General features: G+C 34.7%; 2 protein-coding genes across 2 annotated transcripts; one reads left to right on the top strand and one right to left on the bottom strand.

Moving 5' to 3' along the window:
- Positions 1 to 4,892: 4,892 nt before the first annotated feature.
- Positions 4,893 to 15,260, bottom strand: LOC18035461 (DNA repair protein REV1). Its single transcript, XM_024178871.1, is given in 27 exon segments — positions 4,893 to 5,452; positions 5,535 to 5,686; positions 6,148 to 6,316; positions 6,587 to 6,721; positions 7,348 to 7,408; positions 7,635 to 8,230; positions 8,305 to 8,375; positions 8,471 to 8,704; positions 9,493 to 9,594; positions 9,810 to 9,878; positions 10,069 to 10,141; positions 10,237 to 10,320; positions 10,500 to 10,586; positions 10,680 to 10,739; positions 11,101 to 11,193; positions 11,611 to 11,730; positions 12,076 to 12,279; positions 12,355 to 12,405; positions 12,511 to 12,599; positions 12,698 to 12,802; positions 12,805 to 12,829; positions 13,038 to 13,178; positions 13,379 to 13,842; positions 14,018 to 14,094; positions 14,189 to 14,304; positions 14,524 to 14,668; positions 15,035 to 15,260. Coding segments are annotated over 24 exon segments (3,306 nt in total). The 5' UTR covers positions 15,232 to 15,260; the 3' UTR covers positions 4,893 to 5,452; positions 5,535 to 5,686; positions 6,148 to 6,316; positions 6,587 to 6,679.
- Positions 15,261 to 18,604: 3,344 nt separating this feature from the next.
- Positions 18,605 to 20,002, top strand: LOC112096140. Its single transcript, XM_024179064.1, has one exon. It carries the CDS (start codon positions 18,605 to 18,607, stop codon positions 20,000 to 20,002), a length of 1,398 nt encoding a protein of 465 aa, XP_024034832.1.
- The last annotated feature ends 842 nt before the right edge of the window (positions 20,003 to 20,844 follow it).

The raw sequence follows: 20,844 nt of genomic DNA, 5'->3' as shown, positions 1-20,844 counted from the left end.
TGAATCATTTTGACGTAACAAAACGTTAAATTTGAAATAAAGATTATCATATAATAAAATATACATACGTTTCATTCATGACAAAATCTAAGGCTGTACTGAAATTGTGTATGTTGGTTGTTGATTATATATATAATATATACAAAAAATTGATCAGAATATAATCGCCCTATATTCAACGGAACCAATATAATAATAATAATGTCTGAAATCGGAAGGTACAAGCCGATGTGCTGGTCAGTCCTCATGTATTAATTATTTTCTTACTTGTCTTGTCCATTGCGGTGGGCTGCACCAATTCATTTCAGAAAATAGATGGAAATCATTATCTTATTTTGTGTGTTTGATTGTTTCTCGTAAGTTCGAGTCCAATTCTACTGTACTTGTTTAATCATCAACATTTCTCAAAGCCTATTAAATTCGGAAACTGTATTTCTTTTTTATTCTCTAGGAAACGAAACAGGTACTTGATAATTAAATCCTGGACAAACTTTTATCCATACCCGACCCTTATTCAATAAAGCAAATAAGCAATAAACAGTATATATACTAAATAATCAAATTGACTTCCTAGAGGAAAATAATTAATGAATTTCACCATTTTTTAAATAAAAACATTATTCGAACAGTCAAATATTTATGAGAAAGTAAAGTAACAACTCCTAATTTGAGTTAATTAGTATTTTTTCCTCTTATTTATAAGATGAAGAGTTCGATTCTTCCTATGTTGTGATAGTAATCTTAAAAAAAATAATTTTAAATTTTAAATAGAATTTAATTATCATGATTTCAAAAAGAAAAGAGGGACAATTTGTGAATGATTTTGTTTCCCTCTCTTGTTTTTTTCTTTTCCTTAATGATCTGAACTCTACTTATTGAGCTCAGATAAAATTATGTTTTGTGACCATTATTAGATTATACTCTCCAGATTAAAATCCATATACATCTTTTTTTGTTTTTTCTAATAAACCATCAGGCAAAAAATAATTATAAGAGAGTACACCATGAGCGGAACTAAGGTTTTGGTCAATTAGTGACGGCCAAAATAAATAAATTACAAACTTAAGGAAGTTATATTCAATTAATATAACTTAAACAAGGTGGACCAAAACGTAGATTTTTCAAAGAAAATGGCTAAATTTCAATTAGAACCTTTATCTTCCATAATTTTTTTCGGACTGGATGGCCAGGCTACGACATAGGTTCCCCCAGCCATCGTAATATAAAAGAAAAAGAAAGAACACATCAAGCGGAATCACAAAATCAAGAAGAACCTTTCATACTTTCATTGTTTGGTTGTTGTATTTGAAGAACCATTTACATGATGAAATGAACTGCGTATAATTTTCCTATTGCATGTTCACCGGAATGATTAGCAATAAGCTAGATCAGTAAATTAAAAAAAAAAAGGAGATTAAATAAGATACTGCATGCATGTAACATGTTTTATGTTACATGTGTAGGTATACATATGCACCTCTTGTTATTCTAATGATATCTCCTTGGTCGTTGGGAGATACAGTCACAGAAGCCCTTGCTCCTACTTCTGCTCTGCCGGATTCTTAGAGTAAAAATCAAAATCTAGTGAAATCAAGTATACAGAAACAAAACTTTTGGAGGACTAAAGAATGTGTTAAGCACCCAAAAAAAAAAAAAAAATACACAGTTCCCATGACGTTAGTGACCGCGACCGCGATGGCTTGGCCCGGAGTAAGCCATGGTTTTGACACCCTTTACCGAAGGAAGGGAAGGTTGATGGTCATGCAGCAGCCTCGAACCTTCAACATGCATGGAGTAAGAAAGCAAGAGGAAGAGGATGATGATGGAAATGGCATTGAAGGCCAATATAAGCGAAGAAACCCTCATTTTTCTGTCCTTGTTTCCTCCTGTTGTTATTTGCTAGCTTGGGATATAGCTGTTTTGGACCGAAATGTAGCAGATTCTGGTCATATATATAATGTGATATAAAGTTATTACTTGGGAAATAAATAAGCGTATGTTCTTTGACTGATATTAACTTCGGCACCTACTCGTTGAGGAAAAATTATGCGTTGTACAGTTTTGAAACCTGGCGCGTTTGAAACCGTAGCCAAGAAATTAAATAAACATCAAGTTAAAAAATAACACTTGCCAGTGAAATCGTGAAGGCAAGTTTGACTATTGGTATGTTTTTTTTTTTTTTTGTAAATGAGATAGAGATTTGTAGCTCAATGTCAACAAGTCGGGCTAAAAATATATTTCGGCATGCCGTTTGGTGGGATGCAAAATTTTAGTTTATTTTTTTTTTTTTTTTTAACGTATTTATCTAATAACTTGTTTGAACTCTTCCCTTTTGGTTGTTGTTGTTGCCGCTGCTGCTTTATTGACATGATAATTTCAAAATACAGAAGTTCGTTTCTTTCTCCCGACCAAAACTACTCCAAAACTGTCCCTTCATTCTGTTCTCATTGCTAGATCCTGAATTGGTCAGACATATCTCTCTCTTACTAAAATATTGTAGCATGCCGATTCATTTTTCATTAAATATTTGCTATACTCCCTTTTGACGGTTACCACCTTAGAAACCCTTAAGCACGGAAGATATAAATGATGTGAACAGAGATTAAATTGATTCAATGAGTACGACCAAATTCTATGGCTTGAATTGTGTTTGATTAGTATCGTCGTAATAATGTCGAAGATTTGAAGTGAAGATCCAAGCAATAAAATAATCAAAACTTACTGAAATCTCGCATGGCATGAGTGACGGTCAACTTAAGCAAAATAAAATAAGAATTAAAAATTCAAAAAGTTGACCACGGACTAGAAATAGTAATTAAAAAGTATACGAGCATCACAAGTTAGCTATCAAGATAATCAATTTCAAAACATAATAATAATCAATTCCCGCCACGTGATAGCGATCAAACACACGAGTCAAGAATCCATGAAGCTTTTTCTTTTTTTTTTAATTAAATCCCATACGTTAGTGTTAGTGTGTTAGATAAGAGCAAGTAATAAACGAGAGAGGAATGCTAGTTATCCAAAAATCTAAATTTTAATTTGAGTTCTAATTAATATGGCATTCATTGGATAATAGTTAAATAATTTTATTAGTTATAAAATCCACCATCTAATAAATGAGTGACACATTGTATTGAAATTCAAGTTGAGAGTCAAATATTCTGATCCTTAATCTTTATCTCACAAATGAATCATATTTAAATAAAAAAAGTTTATTATTATTATTTTAATAACCTAATAGAGTCAAGAGAAATTCCACAATATTATTTTGATAAAATATATTTTCATCCAACCGAAAGCATATAAGCTGGCAGATATTTATGCAAATGTTTGCATAGCCGTTTGTGTGGCGATTCCGTGTACCCTCAAATGTCGTAAGTGGTCATTTGTCAAAGCCAAAGCCAAATGCTGCTTTCTTCTTATTCAATCTCTGCAGCCAATTCAGAGACTAACAGGCAGCGTCTCCATGTAAATAAGCGACCGCCAAGTCTGCGGTCCACACCTGCAAATTATAAGGAAAGCAAATATATAACAAATAATTCTATTTCTTTATTTCTTTACGTTTCATTTTCATGACGCCTATAATACGAAAGCAACTCGCATCAATAACGAGACGGGGTCTTCCACAGTATTATAGACTACTTTTTTTTTTAATTAAAACACCAACCTTGATGATGGCAATGGGCAACAAACATAATCATAAGCAGGAATCACCGAATCATAACTTACTGAGTATAAATATTATACTGTACTTGTTCTCCGGTTTTATTTTAGTGTTCTGGGTTAAATTTCTTCCATATTAACCAAGCACATCGTTTTCCTGAAAGTGGAACGTACCGATACTAAAGTAAAAAGATTTGATAGCAACGACTTTGTCAATTCAAATATCAGCTACGTCATAAATTTCTCTTTTGACAAGCAGAATTGAATGTCAAAATGACGACTAGGACAACTTAATGGTGGCAAAACAAATTGGTGAATCGAATCTATGTCGAATTCTAAATGAATCAAATCAAAATTCAATGGATTCGGGTTCATTGCAATTCATTTACTATACAAAATTAAATTAAATAATAAATTAAAACGATAAATAAAGAATCGAATAACTTCAGCTAAGTTCGTTTACAATCTAACCAACAAAATCGATTCATTACAACTAGATCCAAATTCCAAGCTAAACACAAGTACAATTAAAAAAACAAGAAGCTGAAGAAACTTAAACGCGCAAGAAAGAATGAAATTGACGGTTAGATCATTGGTAAGTGTAGCTATTCGAGAACTTGTCATTGCAGCAGCCAACAGTAGTGAAGCTTGCCTGAACATTTTAAGTGAGAGCTTTGATCTAATTTTTGGGAGTGTTTAGTTTGGCTTTTGTTTGGGAAACGAAGACGCATGTTTTTTAAATGGTTATGACTATCTTGGAACTGCTCTAAAGTAGAGCATGAATTACAACTATTCACACAAAGTGATAAATAATAAAACATTCATTATAACTTTAATTGTGTAATTATGAAAATGTGTTCTACCTCTAAACAATTTCAACATGACTAAACCCTAAGATCAACTGATGAGTGATGATGCTTTTACTTTCATTTTCTTTTTTGGCTTATTATCATTTCCTAATAACAAAACTAACCTTATACCTTGAAAATGTTTAAACAATTTTTTTTTAAATTTTAATGGTAAATAAGTAATTTTATTAAAAAGATTGTCTATTATTTTGTTCATTTAAAACCCGCTTAATAAATAAATTCTAAACGAATAAACGAATAGGCAACCTTAAACCTAAATTCAATTCATTTATTTAACGAATTGAATCAAATTTGCTGATTTATTAAACAAATTTTTTTTTTTCAAACTCAAACCTATTTAATTTGACTCGAATCGAATAAAATTAATGAATCCTGACCCAAAATTTCACCCCTTGGACAATTCAATAACAGAAACTTTGATGAACCATGAAGGAGCATTGTACAAACATCAAGATTGTCAAAGTAATGAGAATGCCATCAAGGATTTGGAACCTTAAAAAAAAAGGTTGGTTTGAAGATGGCACGGACCACCCTATCCAAATGGCAGACGCATTCGAATCAATCCACCACCACCGTCCCCGGACTTACATGAGAAAACCTACCACGAGCAAACAAAAGAATACTGCACGGCCCCCCTTCGAAAATTCCAAGATAATATTATTAACGCCGGGGGGGTTGGGGGGAGGGGGTTGGTGGAGGGGGGATGAAAGAAAGAAACTGAAGTGCAAACAGTTTCTTCACTAACCACCATTGTATTTGCAATGATACTTTTAAGAAGATAAAGGCCAACTATCGAGTGGCTTTTTCTGCAGTCATTGGTCGACAAATGACTGAACCAGCAGCAAAACAATGAGATTCACCAAAGACCAATCATTTCACATATTGCTAATAAAACTCGAGGGTGGCCACTTCAGTCTCTAGAAAAAAAACATAGTGAGAGCACATTAGAAAACAATAACCCAATTAATGTGTTAATTAAACTAGGAGCAGAGGAAGTACCAACAAGTTGATCTTGTATGCAATGCCTTAGACCCAATTCATGAATTCAAGATACTTTCCAATTTATTCCATAGCGCCAAGTCAAATATAATATCACAAATCTCCAGTACAAGATGGGGGATTCAGGTTGAGGCAGGGAGGTGATAACAGCCCTAAACAAATCAAAATGAAAAGAGTGGCTTCAGTGAAGGGCATTCCAAATAACATCCAATGTGCAAGCATCAAGAACAAGATTAAAAGTCAACATCTCTTACAGCAATCAACATAAATCTTTGAAAACCATAAAGAGGAAAAGAACCCAAATAACTCATATCTAGGTATCAAATCATCTCTGAAATGTATTTAATCAGATGATTATACATAAGATCAGTAACACATCCTAGGAATGATATAGAAACTTGAATGCGAAGTCGCCAAGCAACTAAACCATCTCTTCATGAAAATTAGACAGTATTATGCCAGTTGTTTCTCAGAAGCCAAAACAGAATAACTGAATGCTCTTCTAAGTGTGCTGCATTTAATCAGAGACCTTTGTTGCGCAGTGTATGGCAAAAACAGTTGAAGATGATATCTATAAAGAATTCAGCTATAATTAGAAAATGTGAGATATTACCCAAGTATTTTGCAAGAATCCTCAAGCCAACAACAAATGTTTTGGAACTGAAGTGGATTAAATTGAACTTAAAAACAGCATATTCACTTGAATCGCGACATAGAACAGCAAGCTCAGATGCAAGGTGCTTGGAAAAGTTTAACCCCGAAAGCATCATTAAATAGTAAGTCTGCATATGAGATTTGAATCATTTTAGAAAATAAGCAATTAGATTCAAAGAAGCTTAGATCTCGGTAATTTGGCAAATAAAAAACTACTCGAATAAAGGGCAGAATTAAGAAGATATAGTCTATGTACTTTATTTTGAATTTGGGGAAAGATTATTGAATCTGAAGCCCAGAGATATAAATATAATAGACTTAAATCTTACAAAAACGGTTAGAATTAAAGAAACACAGGTAGAACCCAAATTAGGGACAGCAAACATTTAGAAGTAAACCTTCAGATCTTCGTCGTGAATTGCAGGGGGTGCAGCGGGCATTCAAAATACCTCAGAGCAAATGTGAGAAGCTCCATGGTAAGAGGAACTACATTATAAATGCATGTTTCCTCCATAGATATGACCTACAGATGCCTGTAAAGCAAGATTTAAATACAAGCGGAACTGAATCAGATATCAGATGCAAAACCTTGAAAAAGAAAGTCATCTCATCATATCTCCTTTCATGGTAATCAAGAATGTTTTTAAAAGCATAAAAATTAGTGGGAGTTCAAGTAGCAGTTCCAACATGGAGTTGAATGCAAACCATTACAAAGAAAATCTTACACCGGTGATTTTGAGTGAACTACCTAACATACTGATTAGAACACAATGTCAAGGGAACACCAATGCCACCGGCAATTCTAAACATGCACAACAGAGTAGAGAAGTCCTAACTGTTCGTTAAGAAACTAAAACATAAGGATGAAATTTACTATCCCTAACCCATCAGTTCATAGATTACAGTTTATAAACTCTAATATGTAGACTCTGTAATTAGCATAAACATGTGGACTTCTGTCTTAATATCCCATTGTAATACAACTTTGTGGAGAAATCCCATCAAGTATGTTTCAAATACCTTATAGTACATATTGGTAGTCTAGTAATAGAAGCACAGAGTAACAAAAAGCAGGATTTCTAAAGATAAATGTTAATTGTTACCATAAGACGCTCTTCTGTCCAAGAAATTTCAAAATAAGAAAAGTAGACATACTAACCTGAAGGTAAGGTAAGACGATGCCATAAACTTGTGAAAAAAATTCTGACTTCACCATAATCCTGAAAGAATAAAACCTCCAATCAAGATATTCTTCAAAGTTATCAAAGAATAGAAGTTTAGGACAAACACAATTGGGAATTTCATTTCCACATATTCAGTAAGGTATATTTTTTATAGGGAAAACAATGTTGATAAGACTTCAAACAATATCAATCAAATAAGGCTCTATCCCTGAAAAGAAGTTCAACAGAACTCAAAATTAGTCAGCCAGCTTTGCACAAATACCTTTTCAGAAGCCGAAAACAAATGTAGATTTCTTCGATATCTACTTCTAGCCTCAGTTCAATATATTGCCTGAGAAGCTCACACATGTAATGAATGGCTTCATCCCATCCATCAGAACTTGCATCCAGAGGATGTAGAGGTATGGATACAGTATGTTGCAATGTTGGAGATAAATTCTCAGTTGATCCAGACTTGTAGTACATGTCTGCCAGAATGTTCAGCATCAAGAAGTTGCTGGCTTTAAACTTATCAACCCACAGTGGAGGATTTCCAGCCCAAAGATTATTGTTAACCACAGATTCATTTAATCCAGAAAGATTCTCAGTGGTCTTGAAACCTAATAATTCCTGTGCATTTTCTGGAAGAACCAAGGCAGCACTACAAGTGAAATCCTGCTCTCTGTGTGCAGGAAGCTGCTCAAGTATATCAACTCTCACTTCTTCAGGTAACTGTTGTAACACTGAGATATCTACCTGACTAAGAGATGAAGGCATTAAATCAATTTTATTAAGACCCAAAGTGGTACTGGCCCCACTGCAGGATCCTGCTCTCAAAACAGATACTGCCTGCATTTCCTCAACTGTATACTGTTCAGCCTAACAAAATGTGCAAATATTTCATCAACTAGTGACTGAGAAACAAAGCCAGAATGATAATGATAAGAAGTTACCTTTACTTCCACAGGCCCTCCTTTCAGGGTGACCTCAGAAAAGAGAGGTTGCTTTCCCTTGTTTACAGCACCTTAATCAACAAAACCAACACATCCATAAGGAACTGGTAGAAACTAATGAATATTACCATATTATTCCTTTAAAATCCAGGTAAGAAAAGATCACCTTCAGTTTTGTAAGGAGAGTTACATAAAGAACTGCTGGTATTTTCACTTCTACATTTGTTCTTAGCAATAAAATCAACTAACTTCCCACCATAGGTTTCATTCAGTTCTGAAAACAGTTCTGGAGGAAGATTCTCTACAACTCCCATATCAAGATGGCACAAAGGTGGCAGAGTTTGGTTCGAAGAAGCTTGACAACTGGACAGATTATTGTCCATTTGAACAGAACGCTCACCTGCATCAGCGCACAGTTGACCCAGACTTCCATCACTATGTCTCACACAATCTATCAAGAAAACCATTAATGGACGAGCAGTCATTTTATTTCATCTTTAACCAAATCAACAATAAAAGCAAATGTTCAAATAAACATAATTGAAAAATTAAAATTTTTATATAAAACATCCTGCCTTCTTTTGCCTGAAGTTGGAGTAATTTCCAAATGTTGCCATCTTAGAAATTATAATAGCTTTCATAGTGACTTATCTTAGAACCTAATTCAGAGTCAAGAGTCGGCGTAGTAAGTTCTACAATACTATACCAATAGATAGGACATCCCAATATCAGGTTATCAACATATCTTTATACAAGATACCAATAAAAACTTAACATCGTGTGATACTCTCACCCTAATCCCTAATGTTAAGACAACTAAACTTCATGTATTACCAGAAACATGATTGTTTCTAACTCCTTTTCCTGATCGACTCAGTAATATCATGAATGCTAATAAGATCTTTCGTTGTCATCCTAATCAGTAAATGTACATCTCAAATAAACAATTTTGATAATCTCATATACGAGCATTTAGAGTTTCAAGCAGCAGAAGCAAACAGAAAATTCTGCTAAAACTCTATTATATTCCATATATAACTGAGTCCTCCTCTGTGCCAGTAATCATCCAATTTTTATAATTTCAGTGTTCACCTCAGAAACCAGACGCAGATAGATCAGAAATTTTAATCAAAATGCTATTAGAAGTAATCAAGGACATGTAGTGTGCAAAATGGAACTTTAAAATACCTATATTAGTTCTCTCTCCAGTCCTTCTATTGATATCATGTTGCTCTTCTGTAGTAGCAGATGCAGATGTGAGCCAAGATTTTAAAGTGTTTCTTTCAACCCCTTCATACCACCAGAGTTAAAAGGAAAACTTTATCAGAAACAAACTTTGATTATTAGAACAAATGACATTGTAGTGACTAGTGAGGGAGAAAATCTGTAATATATATAAGTTAGCCTTAGAAACAGCACGTATTTGTTATAGCTAAAACAGTGTCATGAAGTATAAGAAATTAGGCAGAATACAATTGGTATGAACTATCTTCAGCACCACATACCTTGTTTAGAAGTGTCGGCATTTTCAAGCTTCGAAACTTGCAAGCCAATACCCCGAATGTCCTGAACATCTGTGCAAAATCAATCAAAATATTAACAGAATGCTATCTCTATCCAGAAAATACAACATGAAACAAAAAGAAGGTTTACAAAGTTTATAGATACAAAATAGCTGACCATTAAATTACACACACCAACAACATGGATACTCTTATCCAAAATGGAAGTTTAAAAATACTCTAATTTGCTACACTAACTTACCTAAATGGAAAGACCCAAAAAGCTGCTTGGTTATCCTCTGAAGCACTTCCACATCATTAGTAGCAACTGGAACCTATAGCAAACCTTAATAATCTTAATACTTCAACCTCCAATACATATAGGGATTAAAAAAAATAATTGAAGCTGCATTTCATCCATAGCTAATACCGTTGTGGAGTGGCTCAAATTATCACAGACCCCACAGCCCATATATTTTGTAGGCTCGCCAGCATCTTGTTTTCTCTTTTTTATCTAGAAGTATACAGGAATAAACAAATAAATAAAATGAATTTTGTTCATATCACATCCCTATAATAACTAAGACGTAGCTTCTCAAGGGATTAAGGAGACATAATACATCAAGAGGAAGCTCCACTCAACTGAGTGCATTGCATGATTTAAAGATAAAGCACAATGGCAGAAAGACATACCTTGAGGGTAAATGTACGTCCTTTCACTCCACACCCCTGCAAGCGCAATGAAACCTCCTTGCAAAGGCTCAAAAGAAAATGTTGACTCTGCAATAAATAATACATCAATTCATGACCTTCCCAAAGAGAGAGAAAAAGAAAAAGTGAGAGTAAGCTTCTACAAGGCATCAGAATACCCACATCATTCAAATCCTTAAACCTGACCCCCCAATTTACTTCAGCACCTATAGACTTGCTTTCCTGCAGATCACATCATCTGTCAGCAAGCCTCAGATGATGTCAAATAACATGAGAAAAGAAAATAGAAAAATAAGAAATAAAAATACATAGAAGCAAATATACTAGAAAACATGTATGTTAAATATAAAAATCAACTCAATAAGCAGAAGGATAGCATACTATGCATTTTCCAGCAAATTACAGGATATTTCTTTTTGTCAGCTCAGGCTGGTCCTATTTTAACAGACTGCTTATTCTTTTTGTATAATCCTCATTTCTAACAACAATATAATAATAATAAACACGAGGTTCATCTTTAAGAGCACATAGCAGTCTAAAGTATACAAGTGCTGGCACAAAGAACAAATATATTTTTCCAAACCTGAATGACCCCAACTTCCCGGTTATCTACTCCTCTACTATAATTCCACAGCATCTCACCAGTTTTTGTTCCAAAATCCTTTTGAAGAGAGTCCTGAAATTCCAAAAAACTAAATGCATTAGAATACACAGAAACGTCCTTGCCTATTGCTTTTTTGACTTTTAACAAATTAATTCTGATTAAGAAACACTTCAGAACATATTTCAGTATTTTCTTGTAGAATTTAGTCCCATTCATTTAGTTCTAATTTAGTCAATTCATTTTGTTCTAGTCAATAAAGAATATTTACCCTTTCATTTACTTTTCTTTTTTGTCTGCAGAGACAATGTGGTAATCCAATGTAAATAAAGATTAATGAAATAAAGGTCTGTAGAATGCCAGTGGTCAAATCATAACCTGCTAGAGTCTATGGGAATTATACATTTGTAACCTAAAGTAGAATGACAAGACTGGGTCTAATATCAAAAATTGCAAACTAATATCCGCAATTAGAGATGCGACATAATAGACCTTGGAAATCGTACGCAACTGACCACAAGTCCAAACGTTTTGCTTCTTCAACTTCTCCTCTAAAGCATAACCTATTCCTGGAAGTTCTTTGATTGGAAGTTGATTCAGATACTCATCCACCTGCAACAATTCAACTACTTTAGTCAAGAAGGTGACCTTCATGCAACACTACATAACTTGTATGGATATATAGAAGGGATAGTGTCAACTTCATAAGTTATACAACGCATAACCAGAGTGGATTTTCTTATTTCTTAAAGCACTTGAAAACAATTACATTAAGTTCGTAAGTCATAAAAAAATTCAAAGGAAAAAAAAATGAGCGAACAATTATTTTGAGAATGTAACAAGTTATGGCATGGTAAAATTATCATTTACCATATCAGAACATCCACACTGAAATACTAATATAAACAAATTATTAGACAATGCCTCCTATAAAAAAACAACAGTCACAAGACATACCCCCTCTGGAGGGATGTAGCATTGACCGTTAGGTTTAGCCGTTCTAGTGGCAAGGCGGGCAACAAGCATACTCCCAGCTATGCCAATACTTGCTGTGCAACCTGTGGTTTCAAAAATCTCTTTTCTTATTTTTGAAGCTAGAAATTCATGATTCTCCCCTCCCAAGTTTGTGACATCTAAAAATGCTTCGTCACAGCTAACTGCCTGTATTCAACAAACATTATATTGATAAGAACTCAAAGGAGGAAAGAATTAGCATTCAAGGAACCATGACCAGACCTGAACTTTATCGCAGTGCTTATGCAAGATGTCATAAAACTGATCGGCAACCTTCATAGTTTCACAAAAAAACAAGAAAAAGATCAGGAAACCCACTAGGCTGCAGAAGTGCCACATCCTTTAAACATGCTCAAAGTGGATGTTCAAATTTATTACCTCCTCATATGCTTCAAAGTTGTAAGGGACAATGACGAGGCGGGGACAAAGAGCCTTGGCATCTCTAACAAACATTCCAGCCCTAACTCCTGAAAGTAAGGATTAAAATCAACTTGTATACAGAAAATACATAAACCATAAAAAATGTAAGTGGACTGAGATATAGAAGACTTAGAATAGAACCAACCATAAGATCTAGCAGGATAATTCGCAGATGAAATTTCAGCAGTTCCTTTAGGATTGTCTGAATGACATACAGCTACAGGCTTATCCTGTAATTCAGGACGATTCTGATGACAACTGACACAAAGAAGCAGTCCTGGAGCAGAATAACAGCATCAATGGTATATTTACAAACCCAGATAAGGACAACACAGCACATGCATCTATGACGTCCAGAGGTCATCCATTTTGTTCAACAGGTTTCACATTGCTCTAGAATTGGTGAAGTTCACAACCATAATAATAGGCAAAAGAAAAGATGTCTATTAGAAATCCTGTTATAAACCCCATGATAACGAGATTACCATGTCAACATGAATGATGGCAGTCCTCTGAGAATCTGATGAAACTCTTGGGCTAGAACTCATGCACTTAAGCCCACTGCAGTTGGGGAAACGTTTACGATACCGATTTCTCCAAGTACCAATGAAGTGAAGCCTTGAACTCTACAGAAACCAGAGTCCTTGTTAGGATATAACCAAGACTAAGTTCCTGCAGATAACTTTTTGTGCACAACTGGTCATACAGATTCATCAAGAGAGGTATCAATTATGTAGATTTAAAATGCTTAAAATAACCCATGGAGCACAGAAGAAGACGATATGAAACTAAAGCAAAAACATGCAATCACTTTCCATTTCACTACCTTGAAATAATTTTCCACAAAATTGGGATCCCCAAGAGTTGAATGGCATTTTCTAGAAGAGGCAACAGTTGAACTTGTAGCAGGTTGAAGAGTAGAAGACTGATGTCCATTTTTCACACTGCTTTCATTTTCTATATCAGAACTACTGCGTTCTGCCACGTTTTCTTCACAAGATTTTCCATCACAACAAAATTGTTGCTCAGTCATCTTTTCATTATCATTATCTAGTGCAGGATTTTCAATTTCTACACTAATCTGCCCTTCGTGTTCCATAGACACATCCATTTCAGACAAACCATCATTATTTGAACAGCCATCATTCAGAGATGCATCCTCTGTTTGAAGTTTTGCTTGATAAACCGAGGTGATAGGAGCATCCTCAGGGACGTGGCTGCCCTTTGAAGCAAAGAAGTCAGACAACTTCGGTTGATTATTAGCAAGTTGATCAAGCTCGTAAGGAACCCCTAATGGTAGCAAAGCAACATTGAAGAAAATTAATTTAGAAAAACAAAGATAAAAGAAAAGACAGAAATAATAGTCACATAATCCTTTTGAAAGAGAAACTTGTGCATGATCCATCACTCCAGTTGGAGAAATATTCAGGAAATCAAGATAAAGTCAGCAAAATCACAAACTTACAACTCAAAATTTTGTTAGCAGCAACAGAATCCAGAATCCATGTCGGTTTCACTACTGGGAGCCCACGACTGAAGGACCTACGTTAAAATTACCAGCATCATAACTAATTCTATCCAAATAAAAATTACAATTTTTTAGTTTGGACAAGAAACCAAGGTTAATAATGTGAACCTCAAATTCTTGATTTTACTGTCTGGAAGATTGGTACAGATGATATGGGTGACATGACGCCTGGAAAAGTAATTCTCAAATCGACCACCATATTTCAACATATAGCCGCGCAGTTCCTAAGGCAACAAATTATTCACTACCAAAATCCACACAAAAGATAAAAGCCAGACAACTTAGGAAAAGAAATGAAATGAAGATGGTCCATCCAAACGTTTTACACAATGAATTAAAACCATAAAGCATAAGCATTAATTTTTGCTTTTCGAAATTTTGATACTTAAGTCTCCTTGCAACCAAACATAGCTTAAGAAAACTATCCTATGAAGAAAACATACCTGACTTGAAGGAATAGTGAAACCATCAACAAAAATCGAAACCCCCTGAAATATAAGCCTTCCAGAGGTCGAAGCACTATGCGAAGAGCTCGAAGCTTCTGCATCAAACTGACTTTGAAGTTTCCGGTTCTTTTCTACCATATAACTGTATTCAAAACAACCAGCACCAATGAAAAAAATAACAAAATTTATAATAATGATAACTTTTTAATAAAATGTCTCTGATTCATCTTAAAAATACGCAAGCATGTCAGTTACACGTAGTAAAAATTAACAAAACTAAAACTTTATCAAAATTCATAGAAACAAACAGAACGATTAGAAAAATTTAGTTAAACTCACTTGTATTAGTACAATAACTAGCTGTACCTCATGGTTCATATAAACAATAGGCTCCCCTAAACAATTTCTTTTAATAATTTAATACAAATCAATTCTTTCAAAAATTTAAATTACAGGCCATGCATCAAAACCGATGAGAATTATATCAAAATACTAGAAAAAAAATTACCTGCCAAAATCGGGAAAATTAGATTTGCGAAAAGAAGAGCGAGAGGAGTAAGAATTGGAGCCCCAAGCTACGCCTAGGGTTTTCTGGTTGCTTTTATTCTTCTTGTTATCATTGTTATTGCTATTGTTATTTGAATTACTAGAATTAAAGCTTCTCTTTGATTTCTGGCCTTCTGAATTTGAAGAATTGAAACTCATTTCTTCCGAGGGAGAAAGAGTGTAGAAGAAGGAAGATCCAAAAGAAATGATTTAAATGAAGCGGCAAATTGTCGGTTCATTTTTTATATGGGAAGTTCTTTAGTCGGGTCGGAGGTAAATGACTTAATCGGGTGGGTTTCATCACTTCCATGGACTAGAGGGTTTTTGACTATTGAGAACGTTGACTTTTAAAAAAAAATTTGTTATTAAAGGGAGTAAAAAAATATATATGTGTGTATGTATATATAATCTTTTTTTAGTGCGGACGTCCTCATTTATTTTTCATACAAATATATTTTAAAACTGTGAGATTTAAGAGAGTTAGTTTTTAACTCTTTAAAATCACATAGTTTAAAAATGTGTCCGCATTAAAAAAATACGGACGTCCACACCTGAGAATGATTATATATATATATAACCTTATTTTTTTTTTTTGTAATTTACTATTTTTTTAAGTATGATTGACAACTAATTGACTGACAATTATTTAATTAAAAAAGTTTTATAAAGAGATGTTATGTGAAGGAGTAAAATGGATGAGATTGGTCTAAAATTGACATGAGTATAGCATGTGTCCGTGTATATATAATTAGGTGACTAACACGATAAGGTGTAAAACAGAACATACGATTCGGCTTCTAAAAAAACTTTCAACTTTTTTAAAATAAATTGTCAAAAATTATTATTTTTATCTCTTGTATCTTGTAATATATCTCTAAAAGATTGACCATTTCTCTTTTTAAAAATCAACATTATAAATAATCTAAAAGTTTGCTTTTAAATGTGATTTCATTATCTTTTTTTAAGGTATGATTGATGATTAAATAACTGACAATAGATGTTTATACTTATATGTGAAAGTGCAAAATAGGTGAGGCTAGTCTTAAATTGATACGAGCACTCATGTGTCCGTATATGGGTCTGGAGACTAACACAAGACTTACGGTATAAAAAGAGAACATATGATTAGGTTTTAAAAACTACCATTAAATTTAAAACTATTAAATGTGTTTTTTTAAAATAAGAATTACACAGCAAATAATAATTGACCACTAAGATAAAGTGATTAAAGCTGGAGATTTAAGTATCAAACCCTCACTTCAGTTTTATATGAAAATTAATTTAATTTATGTGTGCGCGCGTGTGTATATATATTGCAAAAAAATTATGTGTATATGTATGATATTAAAAAAAATTTAACAAAAAAAATAATGCATTATTCTTCTTTTATACTCCACAAATTAGGTTGTAACATTTTTGTCAGAAATTTTATAGCAATCTTTTATACATGTATAGTAAATATATCATAGTTTAAAATTTAACATCTCTAAAAGTAACTTTTGAAATGTATGTATTATTATTTCAGAAGAAGAAAATTTTACATCATGTCAATTTAATGATCATGTTATGTGTATTTAGAACTCCCTTATGAATAGTATGAGCTTCTCGTGATCAAAATCTACCTGGTGATTAGAGATTAACTCATAAAAAATAAAAATAATGAAATCTTAAAAGACATGTGATACAAAATTTTAAAAAATCACGTAATTCAGATTAGGAAAGATCCTAATTTTCAAAACTTAATTGATCAGACAAATTAGTAATTTTCTTTAAGAAAAAATTACTTATCAAATTATTACCGACTAATCGCCGATGGAGAAAAGAATTCTAGGTCATCTGTCTGAGAAGATTGGTGCCAGCTAAATTACCTGTATTGTTTCTGCCAAATGGCGGCAGCTCTCTTATAAAGAGAAAAGAAACGTATCATGGAAGCAACCATTCGGTTATATATATTTTGAGTTGCAGTGTGTCTATTATCACTCATATGACCAAAGAGAAGAAAAAGAAGAAGAAGATCAAGAAGAAGCAAAATGTCAGATTACATAACCGAAGAAGTTCTGGTTCAGATCCTCCCACGAGTGCCCGCAAAACCGCTTTCAGAGTTCAAGTGCGTGTGTAAATTATGGTACTCTCTAATCAACAACCCATATTTTATTTCTCAATGCACCCAGATGGCCATCAAGAGTAGTGCCAACAAATCTCAGATAATTTTAAGGCACTATGCTAGGCTTAACCGGCAAGAAAGATTCACGTTACACCGTGATGATAGTAACTCGTTTAGTCAAATAGTTAAATAATTTGATTTACCGTTTGAAAATAGACTAATAGGTGCTTATAAAATAATTGGTATACATTGTGGTCTAGTATGTCTGATTGAATATTCCCATGATGGTTTGTCCAAATCTGCGATTATATGGAACCCTTCTCTAGAATCATGTGTTAGTTATGGTTAAATTCACTAAGGGTTAATCTTGAAACAATTAATGGATTCGGGTTTGATCCCAAGACTAATGACTACAAAGTTGTCAGAATTGGGTGCCGTAAACATTATACAGAAGGTTTAAGGTATAATTGATATCACGCTCAGCAGCTGGAACGGCCCAGCCGGCCGAATCACCGACTTTGTAAACAGTAGCAACAGAAACCCTGGAAACAACGGCCGTCACCAAGAACAAGGCAATAGCGCCCTTTGACAAGGTAATAGCCATGCTGTGTTATATGGCGATCGAAATGAACACTGCCCTTGCGTGCTTTGCCTTGTATAATGGTATTTATAGTAGTGTGTAATGGTAAAGCTAATTTACTAATTAATAAATTACTCTACCGGAATAATGATTAGCATCCAAAATTTTCTCATAAATTTCATTTTAAATAATGTGTCATTTATCAAGTTCAAATAAATTAATTATATTAGAGTGCTAATATTTGTCTGTAAAGACCCCATAGCCATAAAAATAACAGCTTCCTTCTGCTGTTTTTATGGAGAAATTCTAAAACATATCAGAGCTAATATGTCAATCATACATGTATTTACTTTAAAAGAACATCACTTAAATGGTGATTATACTAAATCAAAATACACATATTATATATGCATTAGTTGGTTGTAATAACTCTGATTATTTTAACACAATTCTTTTTAGACTTTCCCGAGAACAGATAGACCGGATTTGGAAGCCATACGTCTCCTTGTGTTTTCTCTGAAAACAGAATGGGAGCTAGGGAGTGGGTTGTCATGACCCTCTGCGTCACTCACTAAAGGTTGGGTGTTGTAGGTTGTTTTACAGATTGTTGATAAAAATTTCTTCTTACTCATAGACCAATCTAAGCTCATTAAGGTTGGGCAAGGGAGAGAGGAGTTTAAATAAGGGGGGAGGAACGCAAACTTTGCAGTTAACTGCATACAGATCAGTTTTCAAAAAGAACGGACACAGAGGAACTAATTAAAAAGTGTAAGGCAATCTCGCTGAATGGAGAAACAAGGGGAAAAATAACTCTAAAAAGCAGAATGAAGGAAAAAGGGGAGAAGATAATGGCAGGATGCCTGGTGGGGAAAGTGTTGCTGAATAGAGAAGTGAAAAAGGAAGGGTTTAAAGCAGCCCTACTGCCAGTGTGGAAAACCATGAAGGAAATCAAAATCGAAGAGCTAGGAGACAATATTTTCATTTTTCAGTTTGGATGCGAAGCGGACAAGCGAAAAGTGTTAGCAGGGGGACCATGGCACTTTGATAAAGCCTTGATTGTGATGACAGAACCAGCAGGGCTAGGTGAAGTAACAAAACAAAACTTTACTCATGTCTCGTTCTGGGTCCAAATTCTAAATGTCCCCATTATGTGCATGAATACGGAAATGTTAAGGGAGCTGGGAGAATCCATTGGAAGAGTCGAAGAGGTAGCCACAGATGTCACAGGGGCATGCTTTGGAAAATATGCAAGGTTGCGCATCTCTATTGATATCACCAAACCATTAATAAAAGTTCTGCATTTGAGACAGGAGGATGAAGAAGCAATGGATAGAGAGGAGCAAGAGGAAGGTGAAGATAGTGTCAATAGCGAAAAGGAAATTCCAATGCCGGTAAGGTATGAGAGGCTGCCGGATTTTTGCTATGTTTGCGGGCATGTGGGTCACCAGTACAGGGAATGTGCAAACTATAAAAATCAATTACGAGAAGAGATGGTATTCGGGCCATGGATGAAGGCCCCGTTAATGATTGAACAACTGAAGCAGAACAGGGGAAAAGAAAAAGGAAGAACAGAATCAGAGAAGAAAAGTCAGAATTATCAGACGACGGTGGTTCAAGACAAACAGGGTAACCCGGAGCCACAGTTGGGGAAAACTAAGAGTTCAGAAAAAACGGGTTCGGGTCAAGATCCATCGACAAGCGTAGAAATCCCGAGGATGTCAGATCAGAGCAGGGACAAGCAGCCAGGAACAGCAGAAGGTACATTTACTCGGGGAAGGAGCCAAAAAGAGGCGGGAAATGAAAATCTGAAGGAGAGGGAAAATGAAAGTGAAATAGAAAAGAAGAAATCAGAAATGGAGGGAAAGAAAGTGATTGTTTTCAGCCCAAAAAAAGGTGGCCCAACAGATAAAAGTCCAAACGCGGAAGGAGCTGAAGGCCTAGAAGTCAACAAAAAAAAGTCCAAAAGATGCAAATGGAAATTACAAGCAAGAAATGTAGATCACTCCATTAAGCATAAGAGTGGACAAACAGCAACGAAAAGGCCTCGTGGAGAAATTTTCGGGGATAGTCCAGAAACAAAAAAGCAAAAAATGGGAAGTCCAACTTCAGAAATAACACTTCATTCTCCAAATGCTGAATGCAAACTGAAGCTGGAGATGCTGTGCAGAGAAGGGAATGATTTGGAAACAATGCTTACAAAAGATTCAACGGCGGAGGCTGGCCACCAGCCCCGCCGACAGCTATGAAGATAATAAGCTGGAACGCTCGGGGATTGGGGAATGATCGAGCGTTCCGAGAAACTCAAAGAATTCTCCGAATGCATAGGCCGCAAATGATGTTTCTATGTGAAACTAAACTGGAGTCTAAGCAAATGGTGGAAAGAGGTAAGAAGTTACACTTTGATAATTGTTTTGCAGTAGATAGATGGGGTTTAGGTGGTGGTTTAGCTTTATTGTGGAAGGAGGAAATTACTGTTGACATAAAATCCTATAGCAAGCATCATATAGATGCTGTAGTTCACAGTGAGAATGGTTGTTATTGGCGGTGCACAGGCATATACGGACACCCTGAAGCTGACCAAAAGCATCATACATGGAAGTTATTGAAAAGGCTAGCTGAGCTTTCATCCCTGCCATGGCTTTGTTTCGGGGATTTTAACGAAATTCTGCATTTAAATGAAAAGACAGGGAATGATAGGTGTGTCACAGCAGTAAACGATTTTAGAGAGACGGTCAGGTGGTGTGGGCTAAGGGACTTAGGCTACAAAGGGTATCCCTTTACGTGGTCAAATAGAAGATTTGGACCTCATTTGGTGGAGGAAAGGTTGGATAGATTTCTATGCTGCACAAACTGGGGAAGGTTTTTTAAGGAGAATCCGGCCACTAATTTAGTGACATGGACATCCGATCACAACCCAATTTTAATGGAGATAGTAGAAAGAACGGGTGGATGTAAGTACAGCAAAAGAACCTTCACTAGGACCCATTACGAGGATATGTGGAGTCATTATCAAAGGTGTACAGAGATTGTGAATCAAGAGTGGAAGAATAGTAGCAGATGGAGTTGCGAGAATCCTGTTCTGTTATTC

Source organism: Citrus clementina, unplaced genomic scaffold (genome assembly GCF_000493195.1).
Source record: "Citrus clementina cultivar Clemenules unplaced genomic scaffold, Citrus_clementina_v1.0 scaffold_8, whole genome shotgun sequence".
Lineage (NCBI taxonomy): Eukaryota > Viridiplantae > Streptophyta > Magnoliopsida > Sapindales > Rutaceae > Citrus > Citrus x clementina.
The sequence above is the reverse complement of the archived record's forward strand: the minus strand, read 5'-3'. Positions and strand labels throughout refer to the sequence as shown.